Source organism: Sorex fumeus, unplaced genomic scaffold, assembly GCF_029834395.1.
Source record: "Sorex fumeus unplaced genomic scaffold, SorFum_2.1 ptg000063l, whole genome shotgun sequence".
NCBI lineage: Eukaryota > Metazoa > Chordata > Mammalia > Eulipotyphla > Soricidae > Sorex > Sorex fumeus.
In genome coordinates this window covers 75,474,560-75,502,537 of record NW_026606120.1, presented here as the reverse complement: position 1 = coordinate 75,502,537, position 27,978 = coordinate 75,474,560, and the positions used below count along the sequence as shown (strand labels likewise).

Below are 27,978 nucleotides of genomic sequence, written 5' to 3'. Positions count from 1 at the left end.
GGCGGGTGGGCGTCTCCCCCGGGGCGGAGCTTCGGGGCCCGAGGGGCGTGGCTTGGCTGTCAGGTCCCTTCGCCTTTTGTTCGGTTACTGAGTTGCTGCCTTGGCCAGAGTCCGGAGCAGCCGCCGCCCGAGCGCGCCGAGCCCAATTCGCTGCCCGCGCCGGCTCGCAGCCCGGCCCGATCCCTTACCCAAGCCCGGCCCGGATCCACCAGCAGGTGCGGACGATCGGGGCAGGTATCGCCGGGGCGAGGGCAGGCGGGCAGGGCGGCGAGGGGCAGAGAGGCCGGTCGGTGCGGGCTCCGGGCAGGTGAGGGCGGGTGCCAGGGCACGCGCTGCCCTGCACCGGCGGCAGGGGGCGCGCCGCCGCGTGGGGGGCGCGAAGTTGGGGCTGAGCGCACTTCGGGGGCTCGGCGAGCCTGAGATTTGACAGGGGCGGGGGAGGAGCCTGGCGGGGGCCAGGTACCTGCGGGGGTGACTTCTTCCCCGGAGCCCGCCAGACGCCGCGGCGTCTGTGACTCCCGCCCTGGGCTGGCGGGGCGTCGGAGGGGGGAGACTTGCACCCGCTTCGCCCGCGTCCCGGGGCGCACTGCGCTGCCGGGAACGGACTGTTCGGGGAGAGCTTGCCGCCGCAGGTCTCTTCGGGGCCACCCGCACCCCACCTCACGCGTCATCCAAGCTTTCCCTCCCGCCCTCCTCCCCCAGGCCTGGGTGGGGCCCTATTGTCTGCGCCCGCCTTGCCCAACTGTGGGGGCCGAGTTGCACATTTTCCCAGCGACGCGGGCCCCACCTGCGGAGCAGGTGAGCGATCGGAGGGGCGAGGCACGCGGAGCCCCGGAACCTGCGGCGCCGCCGGCCTCTCCTCGGGCGCTCCCCACCCCCCGCGGAGGTGGCGAAGGGGCGCCGGGCCGGGTTGGCGGGGATCGCGCGCAGCTGGGGTCCCGCACCCGCGCGTGGACTGGGCTCCGGCGGCGGAGGATGCGCGGGCCAGCAGCTTCTGCCTGTTGATGGGGAAACATCTAACGCTCCTCTAGCCGCCTATTGTCGGGGAAAATGACCCCAAACAAACTTTCTAGGAGGAAATAGGAATCAGGGCGCCTTTCTGGGGTGGGGTGAGGGCGCTCCTGTTTCTGTCCACCCTCTCCCCAGGCTCAAGGGTCCCCTGTCTCGGAGCCCGCCTGCGCTCTGTCTGGCCCAGTGCCCAGTCCTTCCTGCCCCCACCTCTATCCTGTTTGTTGGGCTCCTGGGGCCCGAGGTGGGGAGTGGTGGTGGGGGGGGGGGGGCGCGGCTGGATCGAAAAGGGAAGCAGCTTCTTCCTTCTCTTCCTGCCTCCGGGGACCACCACACCCCCTTGCTGGGAGCCCCGCCAGGGACTCTCTCCCAAGCTCTGCCCCCTCCCCAGGAATGGGGGTGGGGCAGTGCGGGGCCAAAGAGCACCGCTGGCTTCCTGGCTCCTTGCAATCCCCCAGGTCTTGAACTGGTCGGTAATGGAGACAGAAGAGTCTTTGGAATTAGGAAGATGCTTCCCTTGTGGAATGCTCGCCCCACCCCCTCCCTCCCTGAGGGTAGGTAGGGAAAAGTGGGGCGCTGGAGGTGTCCAGGCGCAGCTCTACTAGACCCTCCTAATTTCCTAGTAGTCACCCCAGAGGGATGGGGAGCAGCTCTCACCCAGGTTTCAACACTTGTGGGGTTATTTTATTTTACTTCTTTTCTCCAGGGGGTTGCTGGGGATAGAACCCAGGGCCTCACACAAACAAGGCAGACCGGGCATCCTGTTGGTGCCGGGGGTCTTTGTACCAGGCATTTGATCCCACAAGGGCCAGGTTCTCCCTTAGCGAAAGGAAGATGAAGGGGTGAGAAGGTGAGAATTGGGCTCCTTTGCCTGACTCTTGGGAAGACCCTCTGGCCCTCGCACCTGGCATTTGCAGATGTGAGTGGTGTGTATGTGTGTGTGTGGGGGGGACAGGACAGCCCCCTGCATGGAGTGATCTGGAAGAAACTGTGGAGGCTCCCCCTCCTCTGGGGAGCCATGAGAGCTTGGGATTTTGGGTGAAAACAACCTGCTTTTTCTCTTCTCGGGCCAGGGTGGAGGAGGGGAGGCGTTGTAATTACAGCACCTTGGAGATGATTAGTTTAGCTAATCTGCTTTGTGGGCCTGATGAAAAGATAATACTGAGGAAGCATTGCTGGAGGTGGCTGCTTCCGGGATGGGAGGCCCAGGGTGGGAACCAGGTAGGAACCCATTAGTCACCCCTCGCCAGATCACACCCAGCTTGGGTGACCTGGGCCGGCTTCTCCACTGCCCCGGCCCCACCCCTGCACTGGCTCCTCCTCACCTGGCCCTCCTGGGTCCAGGGAAAGCAGGTGGGGAGGGTCAGTCTGGGCCACCAGGGGACCTGTGGGTGGGCGGCTCCCTTTTCTGAGAGACAGTCTTTCTCTGGCCTGGGACGGGGTCTCCCTTAGGGTGAGCTGGTGCAGTGGGGCCTTTTGAGTGTAGGGATTTGAGCTTAGTCTGGGCTGGATGTTAAGCCCAGATAGTGTGGCAGTCAAGCACCCCTTTGGCAAATGTGAGGCCCTGGGGGCTCTCCTGAGACCTGGGGAAAAAAAAAGGAAAAAGGTGCATCTCACATTGAGGCCCTTGTGTGGCCTCCATCAAGTCACTTCACTTCTCTGAGCCTCCGTGATGTCTAGCAAAGGAGACTAATTAGTGATCCTGGCTGAGTCCTGAGTTCTGTCCTGGTACCACATGGCCTCCTAGCTCCACCAGGTGTGACCCCACCCAAGCATCAACCCCTGATGTCACAGAGACCCCGAAACAAAACTCAGGACAATACTGACGTAGCTAGTGAGTATTTGGTAAGGAGTGACTTAATAGCAGGGAAACTTTTCCTAACACAACACTTTCTTTTGTCCTTTCCTTTTCTTTCCTTCCTTTCCTTTTCCTTTTCTTCTCTCTCCTTTTCTCCCCTACCCTACCCTTTCTTCCTTCCTTCTTCCTCCCTCCCTCCCTCCCTCCTTCTTTCCTTCCTTCCTTCCTTCCTTCCTTTTCCTTTCTTTCTTCCTCTTCCTTTCGTTCGTTCGTTCGTTCGTTCGTTCCTTCCTTCCTTCCTTCCTCCCTCCCTTCCTTCCCCTTCCTTCCTTCCTTCCTTCCTTCCTTCCTTCCTTCCTTCCTTCCTTCTCCTTCCTTCCTTTCTTCCTTCCTTCCTTCCTCTCCTTCCTTTTCCTTCCTTCCTTCCTTCCTCCCTTCCTTTTCCTTCCTTCCTTCCCTCCCTCCCTCCCTCCCTCCCTTCCTTCCTTCCTCCCTCCCTCCCTCCCTCCCTTCCTTCCTTCCTTTTCCTTCCTTCCTTCCTTCCTTCCTTCCTTCCTTCCTTCCTTCCTTCCCTCTCTCCCTCCCTCCCTCCCTCCCTCCCTTCCTTCCTCCCTCCCTCCCTCCTTTCCTTCCTTTTCCTTCCTTCTTTCCTTCCTTCCTTCCTTCCTTCCTTCCTTCCTTCCTTCCTTCCCTCCCTCCCTCCCTCCCTTCCTTCCTTCCCCTTCCTTCCTTCCTTCCTTCCTTCCTTCCTCCCTCCGTCCCTCCCTCCGTCCCTCCCTCCATCCCTCCCTCCCTTCCTTCCTTCCTTCCTTCCTTCCTCCCTTCCTTCCTTTTCCTTCCTTCCTTCCTTCCTTCCTTTTCCTTCCTTCCTCCCTCCCTTCCTTCCTTTTCCTTCCTTCCTTCCTTCCTTCCTTCCCTCCTTCCTTCCCTCCTTCCTTTCTTTTTCCTTCCTTTCTCTCTTTCTCTCGAGCGCTTATTGACGGGGGCTATTTAGCTCTGTGCCCCCCGGCTCCAGCAGAGGGGGAACCATGAGGTGTCTGGGCGTCCTGTATGCAAAGCTACCTTTCTAGCACCCAAATCAGGCACTTGCCTCAACCTTTTCCTGGAATTCCGAGCAGCCGAGAGTTGCAGGGACGATAACCCCATTCTCCAGATAAGCACGCAGAAACCTCAGCAGGCCCATAACCTGCCCAGGGCTGCCCGCTGCCCAGGGCTGGTCCCAGAGGGCTGAGGGTCCTCGAGCTCCAAACCCTGAGCCTGTCCTGCTGGATCAACTCAGGGTGACTGGGAGAATGTTTCAATCCCCACCCCCCTCATTTTTGAGCTCCTGGCTTGGGAAGCTGGGGAGAACTCAGCACACAGGAAGGTATGTGGGGGTGGTGAGGGTGGGGGGCAGTTTGGTCAGGTGGAAGTGACTCATGGTCTGGCCTCCCCCGCAGCTGGGGTGCCTGCGTCTGGTGGAGGGGGGCCAGTGCCCCAAAACGGAGGCCTTAGGAGGTCAGTGCGGAGGACAAGGCAGGGCAGGGGTCCAGACGCCTTCTGGCTGGAGCCAGGCAGGACCCCAGGCTATTCTGGGCTTGTCCTGCCTGCTCTGTGAGGGGCTGGGGGCAATGCCAGAATCATGGGGAGGAGGGGAGGCGGCTTAGGGAGGGGGCAGAGAAAGGGGGGCAGAGTAGGACGAGGCCATGGTCTGACTGGATTGTACCAGTCGGCGCAGCCCGGCTGCTCCTGGGCGGGAGCTGTCTGGCTCGGCCCCCGCCCTGGGGCCCCAAGTCTGGGGGGCTGACAGGAGTGGTTTTTAGCTGCCAGGAAGGCCTTTTTGGGGACACAGGGTAGGGTTAGTCAGGGCCTTGCTGCTCCTGGAAGGGCCAGTGTCACTGGCCTCCCAGGCCTGCCTGGTTCTGGTACTGTGAACACCAGAATGGGCCTGGGCTAGGGCTTCTGTGAAGGCCCTGGGGATGGAGCCTGTCATCCTGGGCTTCCGGGTCCCCAAGCCAGGCAGGGGCCCCAGGCACGAGGGCACTGACCCTGGGGAAGAACAGGCTGAGGGGCCCCTGAGAGAGGGAAGAACAGGAACCAGGGCTGGTGGCTTGTCCCAGGAGGGCCCTTGCTCACATGTGCCCATTACCCCCTGAGGGCCAGAACTGGGGACTGACGCTCTCAGGCCCGGTAGGAGGAGGGACTTCCTGTCGGTGAGCTCCCATCTGGACACGATGATGCAGGGCAAAGGGTAGGGTGGCCATCTGTGAGCCCGAGATTGGCTGGGCTCCCTCGGGCAAGCCAAGACCTGGCCCAGGAGGGGCAGGGTCCATGAGCAGCTGGCCAGGACCCTGTGAGGTGGAGTTGAATGACGGGCTGGTCACCAGGGCTCTGTCCTGACAGCGGGACCCTGAGCCCTCTTTTTCCCAGCCACTATGGGCCAGGCGCGGGGAGGAAGCTCCGTGAGGGTTCCCTGGGGTGGGGGGGGGGGGGGCGTGGAGGGAAGCTTGTCTTCCTGTGACCCACACAGTGGCAACACACCTGGTTTTCTCTGTCTCTGGTCAGTGGCAGCCAGGAGGGATAGTGGGGGATGGAGAAGACAATGGATATGCAGCTCAGCTGAGGGTGAAGAGGGAGCTGGACACATAATTTGTTCTTCTCTCTTGATTGAAAAAGTGAGCCAGTGAGCTAGTAAAGTGGGGAAGGTTCGATCCCTGGCACCCAATATGGTCCTCCCAAGCCCTGTTAGGAGCAATCCCTGAGCACAGAGCGAGACGTAAGCCCTGAGCATTGCTGGGTGTACACCCTCCCCCCCAAAAAAAATATGGGGCAGGTTATCCGAGCCCCACAGGGTCCCGTGAGCACTTGCAGAAGTGATTCCAGAGCATCGAGTACCACTGGGTATAGCCTCCCTCCAAATCACAGCTGATCCGTGTAAAAAAAAACAAACAACCCCCCCACCCCCAGTGATATTTATTTATTTGCAGGTGGTGTACCCAGGTGTGCTCAGGGTTCAGGATTTAGAACCAACCGTATATGGTGCTGGGGATTGAACGCAGTTGGTCCACATGTAAGGCAAATGCCCTGCCAACTATACTATCTTTCTGGCCCCCACGCAGTGGAATTTAGAAAAAAAAAATTTCTACTTTGTTGAGGCAAGAAAAAAAAAAAAGCTAACCCTTGATCCTACTTTATGGAGGGGCAGGGATTTAACTCAGCCTGGAGCGCATGACCTCCATGCATGAGGCTCAGGGTTCGATCCCGGGTCCCTGCAAAAAGAGGGAAGGAAGGGAGGGAGGGAAGAAAGGAAGGAAGGAGCCTGACGTCTCTTTCCCTCCTCTGCTCTTGGGATCGTCTTGCTGTGCAGCGTCCCACTTGATGATCTCATGCTCTGTATACGAAAAACAAGCGGAACCGAACCTTGGTCCAAATGTTGCTTCTCTCAGCGGAGACTGTGCAGGGCACTGAAAGTCTGGTAGCATGAAACTCTGCGGGGATTAGCTGCACCCCTAAGTGGAGATCCCCACCTCTGGAGGCTCCTGGGGCTCTCTGGGGCCTGTGGGGTTGGAACAGGGAGGATGTGGGGCGTCGTCTCTGTTCGCATCAGCCCTTTGCATTTGCTTCCTGAGGTGGGGTAAAGTGTTTTTCCAGGCCCAGGAGTCCTGGCTTGGGGGCGCCTGCAGGGAAGGGGACCCCAGCCCTCATCTTCTCCAGGGGAGCCTGCAGGTTCCAGGGCTAGGGCCATGGAGAGGGACATTTCCTGCCCCTTGGGTCTCCTTTGTTTTCCCACCCGGGTTTGTTTGCTTTGGGATGGAGCCCAGAAAGTGGAAAACAAACAGCAGCTGGGTTGGCCGGACCCCGCGCCTCCCGGCCCGGCAGGTCCACTGCGGCCGCCCGGGCTCTCCTCCAGGCCGGAAGTGAGGGGCCTTCCTCTGGACGCCCAACATGGGCTTCTGTCTTCTCCTGTCCCCTGGGCCCTGACCCCGCACCACTCCAGGGGAGTGACCATCTGATGGAGGAGACCCCAGCACCTGCCAAAGGACCTCTAGTCCACAGAGGTTTCCTCCTGGAGCCACCAGTCTCAGGGAAGAGGCCTCGGTGGGACGCCCCAGTCTGATGGGGGAGGCAGAGCTCACAAGGGAAGCATTTGAGGTCAGTCCTGGGCTTTGCTAGAGTTTGTTTCTGTCTGTGCTTGGGGGTGGGCAGAGCCAGATGGGAGAGGGAGGAGGCTGGGGGGTCCTGGGGCTGCTGAGAGGAGAATATCCATGTCTGATTGTGAGCCACTCCCAGCTCAGCACACAACTGGGGACAGGACCCCTCCCTCCCTGGACCTCCCCACAGAGGTGGAGGGTCAGGGTCTGGCCTGGGTGGAGGTAGTTTTTTGTTTGCAAGGACAGGGGAGGGCTCCTGGGTTTTGGCTGGGTCCTGGATCCCCCCAGGCTGACTGACATCCTCATCTATGCTGGCATCGCTGCCAGGCCTCTCCTGTCCAGCACAGTTAGAACAGAAGCAAGAACCGCAGCGCTCCTTCCCCAGAGATCATCCAGCCCGGGAGCACTCAGACAGTCGGGGGCTGATGGGGCCCTCCCTTGCACCCACATTCTGCTCCCCCCGGTGTGTCTCAGGAGGCCTATGCCCACGTGCTGGCACTGGCCCAGGTGTCTGCAGCGCTCAGCACCCGTCCCCGTGGATGTCTGTGGGAGTTATTTTTAACACTTTTGGGGTCTTGGGTGATAACTGGTGGTGGTGCTCAAGGGCTATTCCTGGCTCTGTGCTTAGGAGTGACCCTTGGTGGTGCTTGGGGGACCATATGTGGTGCTGAGGTCAAACCAGAAACAGGGCACAGAAGGAAATGACCTTAACCCCCATACTAGGGGGTGGAGCAATAGCACAGCAGGTAGGGCGTTTACTTTGCATGCAGCCAACCCAAGTTCGGTTCCCAGCATCCCATGTGGTCCCCTGAGTACCATCAGGGGTGATTCTTGAGTGCAGAGCCAGGAATAACCCCCTGTGCATCGCCAGGTGTGACCCAAAAAAAAAAACCACACTAGCTCTTCAGGAAGTGTTATTTATTTTTTAGTGTTTGGGGGCCCACACTTGGCCAGGCTTGGAGGCTACTCCTGTCTCTGTCCTTGGGCTGGGGGAAAGGGAGGGTCATTGCTATTGGTGCGTAGGGGACCATGCAATGCCTGGGATGGAATCCGAGGTCCCACATGCACAGTATGTCCTCCATCCCATTGAGCCATCTCTCTGGCCCTACTTTTATTTATTTATTTATTTCTGTTGTTTGTTTGGTTGGGGGCGGGGTAGGCTATGTCCAGCAGTGCTCAGGGATCACTCCCAGTAGGCTTAGGGGACTATCTGGAGTGCCAGGGGTTGAACTGAACAAGGATTGGCTGCAGACAAGGCCAGCGCCTGACCCGCTGTACTATTGCCCTGGCCTTCAGTCTGTTGGTTTTTAATTGAAGCCACTTCTGGGGTGTTTGTGGGGGCACTGCGTGGTGTAAGAAGAGACCAAACTTGGGGCCTCAAATGTGGCAGGCGGGTCCCACGGCTTGAAACACACACCCAGCCCAGGTGGACATCCTGGTTCCCGTCAGGATGCTCTGTGGGGGGACAGTCTCGGAGTCAGGGTGTCTGTCCCTGCCCGGGTGGGGGGGGAGTTGCCAGGACCAAGGTGGAAAAGGGGATGAAGGACAGGGTCAGCCTAAAGCAGGCTTCCTGCAGGCCGGAAGGTTCCTGCCCGGCCCCCCCCCCCAGACCCTGTCCCCTCTCATCCTGTGCCCTGCTCAGCGCCCCACCCTACCCTGTCATCTCGGAGTTGGCTTTTCCCTCCAGGCCTGCCAACAATGGAGCCTGACGGCCAGACAAAGGCGCCCCATTCAGCTCCGAAGCCGCCCGCCCGTCCGGCCCGTGTCTGGCTCTGCCGTCCACGCAGGGTACTGGGCAGGGCCGCGTCTGTCCGCATCCACCCAGCTCCGTGCCGGCGCCGCCACACAGGGTCCAGGTCCAGCTGGGTGCGGCCCTTTCCCTCTGGGATCTGCTGCACCAGCACTTGAGGGGGAATTTCCCGGGTGCTCCTGCCCGCCCACTTGCCTCCAACCTCCCCAGGAGCCCGCCCCGCCCAGGTGCTCTGCCCAAGTTCTGTTGTCTGGGAGCTGGCCCCCAGCTCTGAGCATGCCCCCTTACTTATCCTTCTGTGCCCCATCCTGGGGCCCCTGGGCCCCTGGCATCCATGTCTACGTTCTGCCGTCAGCGCCCAAGGACATGAGTTTCGGGGAGCTGAGTTCCGCAGTGTGGAGCCCTCCCTCTCCTGCGGCTGGGCTGTCTGGCCCTCTGCCCTTGACCCCAGGGTGGGGTCTGGGCCCCACTAGGAAGTGGCCCCTGGCTGGGCTCAGAGGCTGCTGTGGTCTCCCTGTGGAGCCGTCTTCCTGCCAGGGTCTGGTGCCCGGGGGCAGGACAGCCGTCTGCCTGTCCAGGCAGCTGGGTTTCCCCTCACAGACCTGGTGCCCTCCGGGTGGGGTGACCTCTGTCCCGCTCCGGGCAGCATTTCAGCCCTGTTTCTCTTGGCATCGCCCGGGCAGGTGAGGGAACAACTGAGCCATTCCCCGTCCCCCCACCCTGCCAGCCTTAACCTTGGTGTCCCCTTCAGATGTGTCAAGAGGGGGGTGCCCACGGCCCGTCCTGCTCAGCAGGGAGACCCTCGTTCAGGCAGAATGGGGAGGGGTGCCCTGCACTGGTCAGGCCAGAGCTGTCGACTCACACAGACGTGGCACGGAACCCCCACCCCTCTCCCCTGCCTGCTCCCCTCGCCCCAGTCTATGGCAGCCACGAGTCGCTCTCTCTCCCTCTCCCCTCCCACCCTTGGGGGCCAGAATGGCAGCTGTGGGTGGCATTGGTCAGTGTTAGGGGTTGCAGACGCTCCGGGCAACCCCGAGCTCATGGAGGGTGTTTCCCCCGTGATCAGTCTAGTCCGAAACTCTGACTCACGGCTCACAGTGCTGCAAGGGGGGTGGGGTGGAGGGGAGCTGTCTCCTGCCCCGGCCTGTTCCAGGGGTGCCCTGGGGCAGAGGAGGAGCTGGCACTGGCTGGCGTCACCATAAAAGGCTGAGACCTGCCTGTCCTGCCTCCTTCTGGGAGGATGGTGGGGGGCAGGCTGTACCCCACCCTCATCTGTACCTCTGGCCTAGAGTGAAGGGGTTTGAGGTGTGGGGTGCTTCTGGGGGTCCCACCTGGGGTCTGCCTGCTTGGAAACCGCTCACAGTGTGGGGTGGTCACATCTGTGCCTGCTGGGCGGTGAGGGGTCTGCCCAGGGAACCCCACAACTGCTCCCCAATCTGGCCTCGCCCACCCACTCTGCCCTGTCTCTCCTGTGCCCTCAGTTTCCCCTGGTGTAAGGAGGGGAGCAGAACTTGAGCTTTAAAATCCGCCCCCAAGGTGCCTGGCTCAGGGGAGGGAACCAGTGGGAACTTCCCGCCCTGCGCAGGGTCAACTCAGCTCTTCATGGACCCCAAGTCTCTGCCAGAGAGGGAGGGGGGTTGCAGGGGCAGAGACTCTGAATCCCCACAGTGGCCTTCAAGAGAAAGGGGTGTGGGGTGCCTTGCTTTATAAATGAGGACACTTGAGGCTCTTGGGAGATGTGAACTAAGGGGCTGAACATATTTGTGGGGGACCCCAAATTCTGTGAAAAGCTCCTTGAAGCTGGGGTGCTGGAGGGCCGGAGTGGGGGCATTCAGCATCTGGGGCTCCCTGGTGACCCCACCCCAAGCTCAGGAAAGGAGATCCAGCCCTGGCTCCCAGATTCTCAGGCTCCCGGGAAACCTGTCAGACTGCTTCCTGCCCAGCCCCGTTTCCTGCCGGTGGCTGGGGTGCGGCTCAGTTCCCAGGGAGCACCAAGGGGTGGGGGTGGGGGTTCCGCAGGACCTGGGGAAGGTCAGGCTGGGCCAGCAGGCAGTGAGGGGAGGGGGGCATGCGCAGCTGACCTTTTACTGTGACTGTCCTCCCCCTACTCTGGGCTGGAAGTGGGGGGGTGGCCAGCCTGGGACTCACCCACCCCAGCACCTTGGGACGCCACAAACACCAGGGCATGTGCTTGTTCCCCAACTCTGCTTCCTGGGGCCTCGGGGTTGTGGGTGATTGGCAAGGGGTCTCTGCTGATTCCCGGCTCTCCCTTGGTGTCTCCGCAGCCGCCATGGAGGTGATGAACCTGATCGAACAGCCCATCAAGGTGACCGAGTGGCAGCAAACCTACACCTACGACTCGGGCATCCACTCGGGCGCCAACACCTGCGTGCCCTCCGTCTGCAGCAAGGGCATCATGGACGAGGACGAGGCCTGCGGGCGCCAGTACACAGTCAAGAAGACCACGACATACACCCAGGGGGTGCCCCAGAGCCAAGGTGGGGGTTCCTTCCTGCCCCCCGTGTGGGAATGTGCCCACAGAAAACCAGACTGGGCTCTGGAGGGAGGTCAGGGCAGGGGGAGGCTTATATTCGAGGGCTTCTAATCTAAGAGAGGAGACAGCGCTTGTTCTTAAAGACCCACCTAGTCTGAGGGGGTGAGGCACAGCTCCTCATCCTAGAGATCCAGCCAGTCTGACAGGGGAGGCATGGTTCTTAGGCTTAGAAACCCATCTAGTCATCTGAGGGAAGGCACAGCTCTTACTCCAAGAGCCCCACCCAGTCAGAGGGAGGAGGCACAGTTCTTACTCTCAGAGCCCCACCCAGCCTGAGAGAAGAGGTGCAACTCTTTCTCTTAGAGACACACCCAGCCTGACCGAGGACGCACAGTGATTGCCCTTAGAGACCTACCCAGTCTGAGGAGGGAGGAAAGTTCACACGCATCCGGACCCACCCAACCTGAGGGAGGAGGCAGATTTCTCTCTGGGCACCTCTAGAATGGAGAGACTCTGGCCTCAGGGTGCCACAGAGGAGGAAGAGGCAGAGTTTTGTTCTGTATGAATTTCCAGTGGGGAGACATGGGTGGGGAGCCGGGGCTGTGGAGAGAGCACAGCTCTGCCCTTCACGCCAGGAACCCCAGCCCCAGTTTGAGTCTGGAGGAACCTCAGATTAGGAGCCCGGGGCTGTGGGGGGCCGGGTGATTCTGGTGCTCCCCTCTGGTGGGGTGAGGGGCTGTACTTTAAAGGGCTGGCCAGGTGCCTTATTTGTAAGAGGCTCCAGTTCCATCCTGGACACCACATGGCCTCCTGAGAACCACGGGGTGTTGCCCTAGTGGTCCTCAGCACAGCTGAGCCAAAGCAATGAACCATTCAGTACAGCAGGGAATGGCCCTCGGGTCCCAGAGCACTTCTAGGGAGCACCCCCTTCCAAGATAAGGACAACACTCAGGCTCTGGTGGAGAAACACCCGACTCTGGGGCTCTCCAGGCAGAAGCAGGTGGGGGCTTTGGAACTCTGGTCCACGAAGGCCTCCAGGCCCTAAACATTGGGGGTACCCATAGCTCTGTCTCTGCACCTGGGGGTCAGGACTAGCATTGGGGTGTGGGGCGCTGTCTCCTGGGGCTGCTCCAGCAGGACAGTCCTGGGGACCCTGGGCACCCACTGGGAGTGGCACCTGCAGGCTGAGCCGAGAGCACACCTCCTGTGCCCCAAAGCCCACAGCTCTGATGTGCACCCCCTCCCATCTGTGTGTGCCACTGTTGGCCAGCCCAGGTCGTGGGGAAGACGCCGCCTCCAGGAGGAGGAGGGTGTAATTACTTACCATCATGAGATTTTAGGGTTGAAAAGAGACGGAGCTTGTCTCATCCCACCCCACCTCATTGTTAGGGAGGCGCCAGAGCCGGCCTCTGGGCCCTGGAGTCAGGCTGTCTGAGCTCCTCAGAAGCTCTTCCCAGGCCTCAGTTTTCCCATCTGTAAAGTGGAGATAATGACAGGACTTCACCCGCAGGCTTGTGAGATTAAACGAGAAGACGTAAGGCGCACACTTAATTCACTGCCAGGCACATCCTAGGTACTCAAAAGATGTTAAATCTTGGAATTGGGGTGATGACTCAAGGACCCTGTAGGTATTTGGCAAGTGGGACCCCTGAACATCTCAGGAAGTAATCTCCAAGCACCGAGTTGGAAACAGTCCTAGAGCACTGCTGGGAGGGGACCCGACACTAAACAGAACAAAACAAATGTGAATTCTTTCAGCAAAAATAAGAAAATCAGCATAAAACAAAGGGAAAAAGCCTAGAAAGCTCCAGGTGTTCCATTTAATAATAGCACTGTAGCACTGTCCTCCCATTGTTCATCGATTTGCTTGAGCGGGCACCAGTAACGTCTCAGTTGTGAGACTTGTTACTGTTTTTGGCATATCGAATACGCCCAGCCTTGCCAGACTCTGCAGTGTGGGCAGAATACTCTTGGTAGCTTGCTGGGCTTTCCGAGAGGGATGGAGGAATCGAACCTGGGTTGGCTGCATGCAAGACAAACGCCCTATCCGCTGTGCTCCAGCCCGATTTAATAAAGGTAAAGGTAAAGGCCCTCCCGTTGATCGTCGATTTGCTCGAGCGGGCCCAGTAATGTCTCCATTGGAGACTTTGTTGTTACTGTGTCTGGCATATCGAATACTCTCGGTAGCTTGCCGGGCTCTCCGAGAGGGGCGGAGGAATCGAACTTGGGTCGGCCATGTTGGCCGCTTGTAAGGCGAATGCCTTACCGCTGTGCTATCGCTCCAGCCCCCCGATTTAATAATAATCATTATTATTATTAGCATTAATAATATAATTTTTTGTTTGTTTTGTTTTTGGATCACACCTGGCATTACTCTGCACTCAGGAATTACTCCTGGCAGGGCCCAGGGGACCATCTGGAATGCTGGGTTTGAACCCAGGTCGGCCACGTGCAAGGCAAATGCCCTGCCTGCTGCATGATTGCTCTGGCTAATCACTAGCTTTTTCTTTTTTTTTTTTAGCTTTTAGAGTCACAACCAGTGATGTTCAGGGGTTACCTCTGTCTCTGCACTCAGGAATTAGTCCTGGTGGTACTCAGGGTGGATCATTTGGTATGCTGGGGATTGAATTTGGGTTAGCTGCATGCAAGACAAATGCCCAACCACTGTACTATTGCTCTGGCCCCTCACTAGCCTTTTTGTAATGACATGTGGCCGAGCTGGGTTCGATTCCTCTGCGCCTCTCGGAGAGCCCGGCAAGTTACCGAGAGTATCTTGTCTGCGCAGCAAAGCCTGGCAAGCTACCCATGACGTATTCAATATGCCAAACACAGTAACAACAGGTCCAAAATGGAGATGTTACTGGACCCGCTTGAGCAAATCGATGAACAGCGGGAGGACAGTGACAGTGCCATCACAGGATGCCTTTTCAGAGAAATCATAACTGTTATTTAATTCTAAAAGTATGGGGGTGGGAGCCAGGGTGACAGTTTCAAGGGCTGGAGCTCACTGCATGGGCAAGGGGTGGGGGTGGGGGTGTCCAGGGTTGGTTTCCAGCAGTGTGTGATCCCAGTCCCTCCACGAAAGAGAACACTGCAGTAGCTGGAGATCATGGTGCCCACTGTACAGTGGACACAGCAGAGGCAAAGAGGGACCTCAGGTCACTACTACACTTGAACTTCGGGGACGGCCCCTCCAGCCACCGCCGCTCAACCCCTGTCCCTCCGCCCCAGGTGACCTGGAGTACCAGATGTCCACCACAGCCAGAGCCAAGCGTGTGCGAGAAGCCATGTGCCCCGGCGTGAGCGGCGAGGACAGCTCACTGCTGCTGACCACGCAGGTGGATGGGCAGAGCACCAACCTGCAGCGGCTGGCAGAGCCGTCCCAGCTGCTTAAGTCGGCCATTGTGCACCTCATCAACTACCAGGACGACGCCGAGCTGGCCACGCGCGCCCTGCCCGAGCTCACCAAGCTGCTCAATGATGAGGACCCGGTCCGTGGGGGCTGGCCTGGGGTGGCTGGGGAGGGCAGGGAGAGGGGTGCTGTGACATGGGAGGACCCGGTCCATGGGGGCCAGCCTGGGGTGTCTGGGCGGGGCCGTGGTGACCCAGGAGCGGGGCAGCAGGTGCCCCAGGCCCCCTGTTGATACCTGCCCTTGCTCTCTCCTGCCCCCCCCAGGTGGTGGTGACCAAGGCGGCCATGATTGTGAACCAGCTGTCCAAGAAGGAGGCATCACGGCGCGCCCTGATGGGCTCCCCGCAGCTGGTGGCCGCCGTGGTGCGCACCATGCAGAACACCAGCGACCTGGACACGGCCCGTTGCACCACCAGCATCCTGCACAACCTGTCGCACCACCGTGAGGGGCTGCTGGCCATCTTCAAGTCGGGCGGCATCCCCGCGCTGGTCCGCATGCTCAGGTGCGCCCCCTGCTGCGTTCGGGGTGCAGGCCGGGTGGAGGCGGGTCCAAGGCGCTGGGGCAGCAGGCAGCAGGGGTTGGCGCCCAGGGTGCGCTGTGAGTGGGGCTGGGCCAGCGCAGAGGAAGGGAAGAGTGTTGTGGGGGAGGAAGTGCAGGGATGTGTGTGTGTGTGGGGGGGGGACAGTATGTGCAAACGGAACAGGAGTGATAGTACAGCGGGAAGGGCGTTTGCCTTGCATGCGGCCAACCCAGGTTCAATTCCCAGCATCCCATATGGTCTCCACCCCAAAAAACATCACCAGGAGTAATTCCTGAGTACAGAGCCAGGAAGCCAGGAGTAAACCCTGAGCATCACCGCGTATAACCCCCAAACTAAAGCAAACACACACACACACACACACACACACACACACACACACACACACAAGAGCAAGTGCGAAGTCTCTGCCACTACCCCTAGGTGGAGGTCTCCACAGCCCCCATCCCCCCAAAAAACGTTCTGGTGCAGTGGAATGGCCAAGGGGCAAGGGGCAAAGTGCCGTTGCTAGGGGGTGTTGACACCTGATGGGGGGCCTCCCTCACGCCACCTGTCCCCCTCTCCCCCTGCAGCTCCCCCGTGGAGTCAGTCCTGTTCTATGCCATCACTACGCTGCACAACCTGCTGCTGTACCAGGAGGGTGCCAAGATGGCCGTGCGTCTGGCCGACGGGCTGCAGAAGATGGTGCCCCTGCTCAACAAGAACAACCCCAAGTTCCTGGCCATCACCACCGACTGCCTGCAGCTCCTGGCCTACGGCAACCAGGAGAGCAAGGTGGGCGCCCTCAGTCCCCACCTGCGGCCAGCTCCCTCCCCATTTCTGTAGGTTTTGGGTTGTTTGTGGGGGTCACACCTCATGGCATGGGGTGCAGGGCGGCCTGTGGGGCTGGAGCTACCACCATGGCACAATGCGGTTTTGTCTTGTTTCCTACGGGACGGGTGTTTATGTTGCGGATGGGGGTTTGGGCCACACCTGGTGGAGCTCAAGGATCCCTCCTGGCAGTGCTTGGAGGATTGGATGAAGTGCTGGGGATTGAACTAGGGTCAGCTGCGTTCAGGGCAAGTTCCAAACCTCATACCACTTCTCCGAACTGCTGTGTGACATTAAAAAAAAAATTGGCAAAAAAAAAAAATTGGCCGAGGTGGGGCAGAGGGTATGCAGAGTGATAGTACAGCGAATAAGACATATTTGCCCTGCACACAGCTGACCCAGGTTCGAGCCCTAGCATTCCATGTGGTTTCTTCCCCCTCTCGCCAGGAATGACTCCTGAGTGCAGAGCCAGGTTGATACCACCCCCTAATTTTGGGCAGGGGACCAGAGAGCGAGCGAGAGAGAGAGAGAGAGTACAGCGAGTAGGATGCCTGTCTTGCATGTGGCCAACCTGAGTTTGGACCCTGGCACCCCATATGGTCCCCTAAGCACCACCAGGAATGATCCCTGAATATCGAGCCATGAGTGAGCCAGGAGTACTGCTTAATGTCGCCCAAATAAACAGAAAAGCTCCCCCCCCCCAAAAAAAACCCCTCTCTGATGGCAAATTGATTTTCATTATGTGGTGGCACCTGACTTCATTCTGAGGGGAGCACCTACATTGCTTCCTTCTTCCCCACTTAATGGACGGCTATGGGCACACAGCTTCCCCCAAGGAGTGCGAAGCGTTTCCAGCTGTGGGGATGCGTGTTTTCAGTCACTGTCAACTTTCCCTCCAATTGCCACACTGCTTTCCCCAAGGGCAGTCTCAGCTCAGTCTCTCCTCCAGGCAAATCCTTCCCGCCCAGTTCTGACCTATTTACCAGGAATGAAAGCGCTGCAGGTCGCAGCTGAAGCTCAGGCTGTCAGTTCTGCAGTCCCTGGGCTCCTGCCGTCTATCCTCCTGCTCACACCTCCCACTTTTTTTTTTTTAATTAAATTACATTTTTTTAATCGAATCACCCTGAGGTACTGTTACAAGCTTTTATGTTTGAGTTTCAATCATACAGTGATGAAACACCCATCCCTCCACCAGTGCACATTCTCCACCACCAATGTCCCCAGTATATCCCCCCCCTTTCCAACCCTCCCCCTGCCTCCATGGCAGAAAATTTCCCCCATACTCTCTCTACTTGTGGGCATTATGGTTTGCAATACAGATGCTGAGAGGTGATCGTGTTTAGTCTTTTATCTACTTTCAGCACACATCTCCCATCTCCAACGATTCCTCCAGCCATCATTGTCTTAGTGATCCCTTTTCTATTCCTGCTGCCTTCTCCCCCAGCCCACGAGGCAGGCTTCCAACTATGGAGAAATAAATATCCCTGGCCCTTGTGTCTACTGTCCTTGACACCCCCCAACTTCTCCCGCAGCTCATCATCCTGGCCAACGGCGGCCCCCAGGCGCTGGTGCAGATCATGCGCAACTACAGCTATGAGAAGCTGCTCTGGACCACCAGCCGCGTGCTCAAGGTGCTGTCGGTGTGTCCCAGCAATAAGCCTGCCATCGTGGAGGCTGGTGAGTGTGGGGCTCGCTCCTGGGCACGGTCTAGAGGTCGGGGCTCCCTTCGCGGCTGACTCAACCCCCTCACCCCACCCCAGGCGGGATGCAGGCGCTGGGCAAACATCTGACGAGCAACAGCCCCCGCCTGGTGCAGAACTGCCTGTGGACACTGCGCAACCTCTCAGACGTGGCCACCAAACAGGTAAGGGCGGTTCCGTGCCCGGGTCCAAGGCTGCGTGCAACCTCCCAACCGGGAGCTGGCGGTGCTTAATGCTGTCCCCTAGCGGCCGAGTCTGGAAGTACGCTGACACCTACTGCTCTACGCCCTTCAGGGACCTATGTACCTGGGCAGGGAAACAGAGGAAGAGAGCCTGGGGTGTTCTAAGCCCGGCTTCTGCGCTAAAGCCCGAGCAGTTCTGACACAGAACCTGCGGTGAAAGTGGAGATCAGTAATGAGCGAGGAGACCGTTCTTTCTGCCCACCTCCGCTGGAAAAAACAAAGGAAGAGAAACCGTTTCTGGTTCAGATCTCCTGAGCGTCCTTCTTCCCGCCTATCATTTCCCGAGCACCCATTGGTGGCTCTGCCAGGCACCGAGAGCCTCAGCTCCTTCTTTCCCCCTTTCCACGCCTGGAGACCCCACAGGCCTGGGGGCTAATAGTCCTTGGTCAGAGCAAAGAAAATGGCAGAGCTGGGATTTGAACCAGGAGTCTGGGGTCTCCAATGCCTAGCCAGACCTCCTAGGAGAAATGAGGCTTTTGGGTTAGGGGGTCACCGCCAGGAGAACTCTGGGCATGGGGACAGTGAAGGCCAGAAAGGGGGGCATGAGAAAGTGGGTCTTCAGGATCTCAGGAATGTGACTTCTTCCACAACCCCCCTTTTCCCCTTTTTCCTTAGCACCCCCCCCCCCAACAAGGGGCAGGGGTGTGGCAGGAAGAACACGAAGCTCATAGGCAGTATCAGTATCTGAGCCTCCCACAGTCTCCCTGCCGGGAGCTGGCTGCGCTAAATGGCTAAATGCTACCCCCTGGCGGCCGAAGTACATGGAGCAAGTTCTGGTCTAGCAGGATACAGGGTGCAGAGATGCTCACCCACACCCAGGCAGGGTCCGCTGGGGCTCCGCCAAGGGGGCCCGTGCTCCCCTGGGCCTAGGAAGCCGACCCCTCACGCCCCCTGCCCCACCCCCCGCAGGAGGGTCTGGAGAGCGTGCTGAAGATTCTGGTGAACCAGCTGAGCGTGGACGACGTCAACGTGCTCACCTGCGCCACGGGCACGCTGTCCAACCTGACGTGCAACAACAGCAAGAACAAGACGCTGGTGACGCAGAACAGCGGCGTGGAGGCGCTCATCCATGCCATCATGCGGGCCGGCGACAAGGACGACATCACCGAGCCCGCCGTCTGTGCTCTGCGCCACCTCACCAGCCGCCACCCGGAGGCTGAGATGGCCCAGAACTCCGTGCGCCTCAACTATGGCATCCCGGCCATCGTCAAGCTGCTCAACCAGCCTGGCCAGTGGCCACTGGTCAAGGTACCCCTGAGCCGGGTGGTGGGGGGTGAGGGGATGAGGACCAGCCAGAAGGGACTGCGGGGTCAGGGGGATTTGCTGGAAATGAGGAGCCCTCTCACCTCTGACCCAAAACAGGAAGTGAGGTTCTCAGGGTGAGGGTAGACCTCCCCAGTCTCCCTGCTCCTCTGTTCTCTCCTGATTTTTTTGGGGGGGGAGGTGCCCACACCCAGCAATGCTCAGGGGTAACCCCTGGCTCTGCACTCAGGAATACTCCTGGCATTGCTCGGGAGATCATATAGGATGCCGGGGATCGAACCCAGGTTGTTCAGGTGCAAGGCCAGCGTCCTCCCACTGTCTTTCAGCCCTTCTCTCCAGAATCTTCCCCTCCTGAGCTCAGTTGTTTGCGGGAGATGTAAATTCTGATGTGTGGGGTGGACTTGGAGCACTGGTGTGCCTTCTGCTGCCAGGTCTGGGGGAGAGTCTGTCCCAACGGGAGGCCTTCAAAGACAAAGCCAGGCCCACTGAGGGTTCAGGGGAACCCTTAGTGTCTGCCATGGGGGAATCTTCTTTTAGGGAGATCACTTGGGACAGGCGGCTGGTATCGGCCAGGTTTTTGACAACTTACTCATCAGGATCAGAATAATCATGCTGGCCTCAGACGGCTGCAGCATGTGCTCTGCATGCAGGAGGCTTGGGTTCAAGTCTCTGCATCATCTGGTCCACTGGGCATCATCGAGAGTGACCCCTGGGGGGGTCTGGAGTAATAGCACAGTGGGTAGGGCCTTTGCCTTGCACACGGCCGACCCGGATTCGATTCCCAGCATCCCATATGGTCCCCCAAGCACTGGCAGAAGTAATTTCTGAGTGCGAGTCAGGAGTAACCCCTGAGCATCACCGGGTGTGACCCCCCCAAAAAAAGTGACTCCTGAACAAAAACCAGTCACACCCTAATCACAGCCAGGTGGACCCAGAACCCTACCCCCCCAAAAAAGAATGAGAATTCCCCCAAATTTTTCTCAGTTATTGCATCTGAATCATAGGAATTCCCCCTTCCCCAAAAAATTATTGCCAAGTTGTGCCTTTTGTTCTAGGCAATGGTCAATGAACACAGTCTTAGCACCTGTTTACACTGAGTGGCTGCTATTACAGATGTGGGGGCTGCCTCCCTCTCTGTTAAGCTCATGATACCTCATGCATGTATGTTCTACAGAGATAACCCTGTAGTTTTTACCTGCTGATGTTATCCATTGAAAATAAATTTTGGATTTTTTTCCAACCCCCCCCCCACACACACAAAAGAATGAGCATGTGTATTACATAACACAAAAATCCAGCTTGGAAGCTGGTACTTGGGGTGACCCTATTTTGATCCTACAAATGGTCCCCCAGGCACCGCCAGGAGTGATCCCTGCACACAGAGTAGGAAAAAGCCCTGAGCTCTGCTGGGTGGGACCTAAAACTGCACAGTGAGAATGCAGGGTGGGGCACAGCCCCTCCTTGGCTAAGTCCCTGCTGCAATTCCAGGTGTGGTGGGGAGGGTTCTTAGGCTGACCCAGCTGCTAAGTGACAAGGGACCTCGCCCAACCTGCCCACATTTCCTCATCACTCATGTGATCAGCTCGGTCCTCCTGCTTCCTCTCTGGAGAGTCAAAGGAGATGAAAAATTGCTTTGCAAGACATTTGGGTCACTCCTACAAAAAAAAAAAAAAGACCTGTGGGTCTCTGGGAGGTCAGAGTGGTGGGCCCTGAGAGTGGGGGTGGGGGCCTTGGTGGGAAGGTTCACAGAAGACCACCTTTTCCTGAAACCACCCTCCTGGTTGGCTACCCCTGAGCAGGAGCCTTTGGGGTCAACTACAGCAGAAACTCCTTGATAATTAGGGTCCAGGAAGCAATCAGAAAAGCAAGGCATGGTGTCAGAGAGATAGGTCGGTGAGTGGTGTATTTGCCTTGCATGTAGCCAACCTGGGTTCATTCCCCAGCACCTTACACGGTTCCCTGAGTCCTGCCAGGAGTGATCCCTGAGCACTCCTGGATGTGGATTAAAAATAAAAACAAGGCGGGGCTGGAGCAATAGCACAGCGGGTAGGGCATTTGCTTTGCACACGGCTGACCCAGGTTTGATTCCCAGCATCCCATATGGTCCTCTGAGCACTGCCAGGAGTAATTCCTGAGTGTAGAGCCAGGAATAACCCCTGAGCATTGCCGGGTGTGACCAAAAAAGCAAAAATTAATAAATAAATACAAAAACAAAAACAAGGGGCTGGAGAGATAGTACTGTGGATAGGGAGGTGACTGACCCAGGCTTGATCCCCAACACCCCATATAGTCCCTTGAGCCCACTACAAGTGAGCACAGAGCCAGAAATAAGTCCTGGGCACCACCAAATGTGGCCCCCAAACAATAAATAAATAAATAAATAAATAAAAGCAAGGGGTCAGAACAATAGTACATAGGGTAGAATGCTTGCCTTGTTCAATCTCTGGCAACCTATAAGGTTTACTGTACCCCACCAGGAGTGATTCTTGGGCCACAAAGTCAGGAGTAAGCACTAACATAGCCCAAATGCTGCCCCCCCCCAAGAAAAAAAAACAGCCAAAACAAAATGGAAAAGCAAGTAAGACTGTGTAATCTGGGGTAAGGTTAAGAGAGAGGAGACAGGTTCAGGACAAGGGGACTGATAGAATATTCTGGAACGGACTTCTTTAGCAGGAGCTATGAGAGCTAGACCTGACCTGAAGCCCCTCAGATTCTATGGAATAAGGGACAGGCTTTGGGGGTGGCCTCCTGGAGATCTTCCAGCGCATCCATATCCAGTGTGGGGAGCAGAGAGCTGGTGCCGGGCATTGGGGATCCTCCCGAGGCCTGGAAAATGCCCCCCTGATCATCATCTCTTGTCTCACCAGGCGACCATTGGCCTGATCAGGAACCTGGCCCTGTGCCCAGCCAACCATGCCCCACTGCAAGAGGCTGCGGTCATCCCCCGCCTGGTCCAGCTGCTGGTCAAGGCCCACCAGGATGCCCAGCGCCACGTAGCTGCGGGCACACAGCAGCCCTACACGGTGAGTGACCTGGAGAGTGACTGTGGCTCAAGGTATCGGGCATACTGGATGGCAGCTGAGTCTGACACCAAGGACCAGCTGGAGGGGCTAGTCTTGAGGGGAATGGTGTGTGGCCCTGTTCCCGGGCTCCTGTCATCATCTCCCCCCCCCCCCCCCCCCCCCCCGTTCCTCTTCTGCAGGATGGAGTGAGGATGGAGGAGATCGTGGAGGGCTGCACTGGGGCCTTGCACATCCTTGCCCGGGACCCCATGAACCGCATGGAGATTTTCCGACTCAACACCATCCCCCTGTTTGTGCAGGTGAGTTGGGACGGGTGGGCAGGAGAATGCTCCCCACTTCTCTGCTTGTCCCCGCTGCTAAGAAAGGAAGCGTGTGGGCAGGACCGACAGTGCAGCAGACAGGGCTTTTGCCTTCATAGGGCTGACCCAGATTCAATCCCTAGCACATCCCATATGGTCCCCCGAGCACCGCCAGGAGTGATTCCTAAGTGCAGAGCCAGGAGTAACTCCTGAGTATTGCTGGGTGTGACCCAAAAAGCCAAAATCAAACACCAAAAAGCCAAAACAAACAAGCAAACAAATGAAAAACCTAAAATAGGAAGCTTGGCAGGAGGTTTGGAGAGGTCTGGGTCGGGCACCAGATCTCTGGATTTTCAGAGCTAGGAGTGACCGCTGCGCTATACCTCTAGGGGGTGACATTTCAAACTCCAAGGCCAGCCAGGAGATCACAAACCAAAAGAGCTTGCAGAGCCTGCAGGAGGCTGGTCTGGGTTCCAACCAGATAGGGGCCCTGGGGCCCTACCCGGAATCAGCCCTCAGCACAGCTCGGTGTGGCCCCAGAGCAAGGACAAGGACAACAAAACGGGCTTGGGTTGGAGCTAGTGCACTTGCCTTGGCTACGGCCCTGGATTCGATCTCTGGCACCAAAGCAAAGATACAGGGACTGAGAGATGCGTTTCCACCAGCTTCAGTTCCTGTCACCACAGGGCTCCTGAACATCAGGGGGTGCTGTCCTCAAGGCCCCCAGCACTGAAAGGGTGTCAGGGTAGCCCCCATCAGCCTCGCTCCTCAGGCCCTTGCCTTGAACCTTGGATTTTCTGTTCCCTTCCTTGACCCTTTCTTGGATGCTCCTGCGTTCTGGTGGGCGCCAGGCATGAGGGTGGAGGGCCCGGCGGCAGGGGTGCAGCCGTGCCCACGCTCACCCTGCCGCCCGTGTGCCCCCAGCTCCTGTACTCGTCGGTGGAGAACATCCAGCGCGTGGCGGCCGGGGTGCTGTGTGAGCTGGCACAGGACAAGGAGGCGGCTGATGCCATCGATGCCGAGGGCGCATCGGCCCCGCTCATGGAGCTGCTGCACTCGCACAACGAGGGCACGGGTGAGGGGCTGCGGAGGGCACATGGGGCACACAAGCGGGGGGAACCACGGGGGGCTCGGGGCCGCGGGGGCGCACGCGGGGGACACGCGGGGCACTGGGACTGGCGGCACGCGGGGCACGGCGGTCTCAGGGGCCGCAGCGCGCGGGGGACGCGCGGGGCACGTGGGCTTGGGGGCCGTGGGGGGCATGTGGAGCTCGGGGGCTGCAGGACGCATGCAGGGGTTCTTGGGGACCGTGGGGCGCGGGGGGCACTCGGGGTGCATGCACGGGGCGCGCGGGGCACTGGGGCTGGAGGCACGCGGGGCACGAGTGTCTCCGGGGCCTTGGGGCGCGGCGGAGACTTGGGGCGCATGTGGGGGGCACGCGGGGCACTGGGACTGGGGGCGCACGGGGGGCGCGCAGAGCCTGCTGGCAGTCCCTCAGCCCAGCCTTCAAACCCCCACACCTGACCGCTCTGGCTTCTCTCCGCAGCCACCTATGCTGCCGCTGTGCTGTTCCGCGTCTCCGAGGACAAAAACCCGGATTACCGAAAGCGTGTGTCCGTGGAGCTCACCAACTCACTCTTCAAGCACGACCCGGCTGCCTGGGAGGCTGTGAGTGTCCAGGCCCGGGCAGGCTCTTCTGAAGGGACAGGGGGTGTCCCGGCAACTTGCTAGCTCCCTAGATTTCCATTTCATTTGATTAGGGGCAGGCGGCTCCCATGCACCCTTGGCCACCCCCCCTCCCCATTCTTTTTTTCCCCTTTCTTTCTTTTTTGGCTTTTTGGGTCACACCTGGTGGTTCTCAGGGATTACTCCTGGCTTGGCACTTAGGTGGTGCTCCAGGGAGCATATGGGATGCTGGGGATCAAACGCTGGTCAGCAGCGTGCAAGGCAAAAGCCCTCCCTGCTGTACTATCACTCCAGCCCTGGCCACCACCATTCTTTTCTTTTTTAAAAATTTATTACATTAAATATTCCAATCAAATATTCTATTGCATGGCGGTAATCCTAGCACCATTATTTGGAATTTTTCCACCACCACCCAAGCCTGCCCCAAAGGAAGATCCTAAGTAATTTATTTTGTATTGCTTGTTATGAGTAATCTGCTAAAAATGATCCAGAGGGGTTTCCTTAAAGGAAAGTATGTGAAAATTGTTGTATCTCACCTTGGAGCCATTAAGCCCTTGTATAAGAGATCACTAACATGTTGTTACAGGTTGAGCCTTGTATGCTACTATATATAAATATAATCTATATTTCCAGTTGCCTTCTACTTTACATACAGTCCATCAGATTTGATGTGCTACTCTTGGTACATCAGTGGCATAAAGTATGAGATATTGGAACTCTAGGAATTCTACAATTTTATATAGGGTGATAGAGGCTGGAGTTTTTTTTTTTTTTTGCTTTTTGGGTCACACCCGGCAATGCACAGGGGTTACTCCTGGCTCATGCACTTAGGAATTACCCCTGGCGGTGCTCAGGGGACCATATGGGATGCTGGGAATCGAACCCGGGTTGGCTGCATGCAAGGCAAACGCCCTACCCGCTGTGCTATTGCTCCAACCCCTGGAGTTAAATTTTTAACTAGATGGTGACTTTGGGGTCCAGAGGCATCTCCGAAGCTTGTTGCTCCCTTCTGAGATTTATTTATGAGTCTCTGGATCATGGCCGCTAATAAGCTTATGCGGCACCAGAAGCAGTTCGTGGGCACAACTGCCAGGTTCCCGGAAGAATAGGGAGATGGGGGGAGGTCACCCATCACCAACTCCATGAGAGCCTGGAGATTTCAGTCACAAAAACTGCATATCTGGGTTTTTCAGCAGATTCATTCTCATGTGTGAGGGGCTTGTCCTGAGCCTGTAGAGAATGGCCATGAACATGGTGGCAATTCGGCCACCACCATTCTTAAGTCCTTGACCCCTCCCACTCCCTGCCCCCGCCCCAGGCTGTTCCAGTCCTGTGGATGCCTCCAGCATGAAAGGAGGTGCCCCTCCCCCCATGAACCCCATTCCTCCACCCTCTGTTTCTGCAGTGGGGCTCCTCTCCCTGGCTGCCCTCTGACGTTTGTCCCCCTTTTCCCCCCAGGCTCAGAGCATGATCCCCATCAACGAGCCCTATGCAGATGGTGAGTGGACACGGAATCTGGGCCCCCGAGAGCGGTGGGGAGGGCTACTCAGTTCCCAGGAGACCCTTCACCTCTGGGCTAGCGACATACGGGTGCAGCCTCCAGGGCTCCCATCACAGGGCTGGGAGAGAGGGTGGCCAGCGGGCAGAGGCCAGAGCTGTTATCTCCTCACAGATATGGACGCCACCTACCGCCCCATGTACTCGAGCGACGTGCCCCTGGACCCGCTGGAGATGCACATGGACATGGACGGCGACTACCCCATCGACACCTACAGTGACGGCCTCAGGCCCCCCTACGCCGGTGGAGACCACATGCTGACCTAGTTGCTGCCCAGGGCGCTCAGCAGGCCGCTTTCCCTCCCCCCACGACCTCTTTCTTGGGGTGCCCTCTTATCCCTCCCCCCAAAATCCTGTTGTGGGCGAGCCAGAGCGGGGCCTGTGGTGGTTGAGCTTCCTCCCGGCATCCCAGCTCCCAGGGGGACCTGGGGAATGGGTCTGGCACCTTGGGGAACAGGCCCGTCTGTCCCGCCTCCTTGGAGAGGGTCTCCCAGAGACAGAAGTGCCTGAATTGGGGAGCAGAGACGCCCCTGCCTAGCCTGCACCTCCAGGGGGGTCCCACTAGGGCCTTGCTTGTGACAGCGGCCTGTCTGCTCCTGCTTCTTTGGTCGTGGGCCCCCGCACCCCACACTCCTCCCACCCCCTGTCCAGGCCACCAAAGCTTTAGACTTGAGGGCTCATTCATTATGTCCTCCACAGACACCCCCCTGGCACCCCCTTGCACTGCCTGGGTCCCTCAAGGCCTTGGTTCTTGCTCTCCATCTGATTTTTCTCACTAACCTCCCCTACCTGATCACTTATCCTGAACCTCCAAAATCCAAAGCTTCTCTTGTAAAGTTTAGGGACCATCGGGAGTGGGGAGGTAGACAGACAGACAGACAGCTGATCCCCGCCACCAGGACATTGTCGGCATCTCAGTGGGATACAGGGTTGAACTGGGTCCCCTCTCGGGGAGCCCTGGGGACAGCTTGTCATACCCCCCACCTCACATCCCCCCATCCCCACTCCCGCACAGCTGTTCCCTGAGAAGTGCTCTTGGCTGACCCCTCTGGTGTGCGGTGAGGGCTTTGTCTTCCCTCTCCTGTTTCTAACTCCCCTTAACCTCCTGCACATGGGGGGGGGGGGCTGGGAGTCAGGGGGAAGGGGGAGGGACCCCGCAGAGTTTTATTAATATGCTTTATGTTTTTGGTTATTGGTTTTCTTTTTTTTTTTTTTTGTATAGACCAAAGCTAAATAAAGAAATAAATAAAAAATACTTGCAGATTCAGTGGAGACATTTTGGAGAATGGAGTGGGAGACGGAGTGTGTGTGTGTGGGGGGGGTGTCTTAGCAGCTTGATGGGCTTGTTTGGGGAAGAGGAGAGGAAGGTGAGGAGCAATTGACAGACCGGAGACAATACAGATTTTTGGGCTTCAGCTTAGAGCTGGAAGAAGTCTGCGGGGAGAAGAGAGGCCTGGAGACAAACTCTTCCTCCAGGCCCCAATGCTCAGTGACACCTGCCCTGTGGGTCCCTGGCTGACAGCCTATTTGCCCTCTCGGTCCTTCCAGAAAAGAAAGTGTCCAGCACAGGTTTCTCCTGGCCACATGGTGCCCTAAACCCAAGTCCTGATTGGACAGAAGTGAGCCCTGCCCCCCACCCTGTTCTCAAGGAAAAGGTGATTATACCCTTACCCCACTGTGGACCTCAGTTCCACCCCAGTGGTGACAGTCCTCGAAGCAGCAGGGGCCATGCAGAACCAGGGTCCTTCAGGAGGGGGCAAAGAACCAGAATGAGGGGTGGATGCCGACAAGTAGAATCAAGTCTTAAGTGCGTAGAAATAGAGCACCTGTCTAGTAAGCATATGGTCATGAGTTCAAATCCCCGGTGCCCCACATGAGCTGAGTATGATCCAGACAGCTCCGCTGTTGGAGCTAGCACTGCTGTTGTCTGCCACCTCAGGTGCTGGAAGTAATTTCCAGCTGCATCATGGTCAGTGTGTGTGGGCAACACAGAAAGGGGTAGTCCCCTTGACTAGTGAGCAGCAGAATTAACAAGTTATGTCATGAGCGGAAAGGGGAAGCCCTGATGATCAGGTACACATGCACCACAGTGAAAGGATGTAGACCTCAGGGAGCCTGGAGGCAAGTGTGTGACCCTCAGCAAACACCACGGCTAAGGATATGTGAGATAAGGTGGAGTTCATGCCCAATTCAATCAGCTAATCAGTGTCTGAATCAATAGCAGTAATCCTACATAAAAAAAAAAAAAGAATGTGTGAGAGCCAGAG

General features: G+C 58.0%; 1 protein-coding gene across 3 annotated transcripts; it reads left to right on the top strand.

The window, feature by feature from the left end:
• The first annotated feature begins 81 nt into the window (after nt 1-81).
• Nucleotides 82-26,892, top strand: JUP (junction plakoglobin). Of its 3 annotated transcripts, none has more exons than XM_056128201.1 (14): nt 82-215; nt 10,972-11,184; nt 14,412-14,671; nt 14,857-15,095; nt 15,704-15,905; nt 17,474-17,618; nt 17,702-17,805; nt 18,793-19,131; nt 22,014-22,169; nt 22,349-22,468; nt 23,393-23,543; nt 24,015-24,136; nt 25,613-25,652; nt 25,827-26,889. In XM_056128201.1, exons 2-14 carry the CDS (start codon nt 10,977-10,979, stop codon nt 25,976-25,978), a joined length of 2,238 nt encoding a protein of 745 aa, XP_055984176.1. In that variant the 5' UTR covers nt 82-215; nt 10,972-10,976; the 3' UTR covers nt 25,979-26,889. The 3 variants fall into 3 exon arrangements, with proteins under 3 accessions (XP_055984176.1, XP_055984177.1, XP_055984175.1); XM_056128202.1 differs by lacking the exon at nt 82-215 and adding an exon at nt 288-307 and having other exon boundaries at nt 25,827-26,892; XM_056128200.1 differs by lacking the exon at nt 82-215 and adding an exon at nt 6,782-6,937 and having other exon boundaries at nt 25,827-26,892.
• Nucleotides 26,893-27,978: the final 1,086 nt, after the last annotated feature.

Coding starts and splice junctions, on each gene's coding strand:
- JUP (XM_056128202.1), top strand. CDS start 10,977: ATGGAGGTGATGAACCTGATCGAACAGCCCATCAAGGTGACCGAGTGG. Junction 23,544..24,014: donor CTCGCACAACGAGGGCACGG/GTGAGGGGCTGC, acceptor TTCTCTCCGCAG/CCACCTATGCTGCCGCTGTG. Junction 25,653..25,826: donor CAACGAGCCCTATGCAGATG/GTGAGTGGACAC, acceptor ATCTCCTCACAG/ATATGGACGCCACCTACCGC.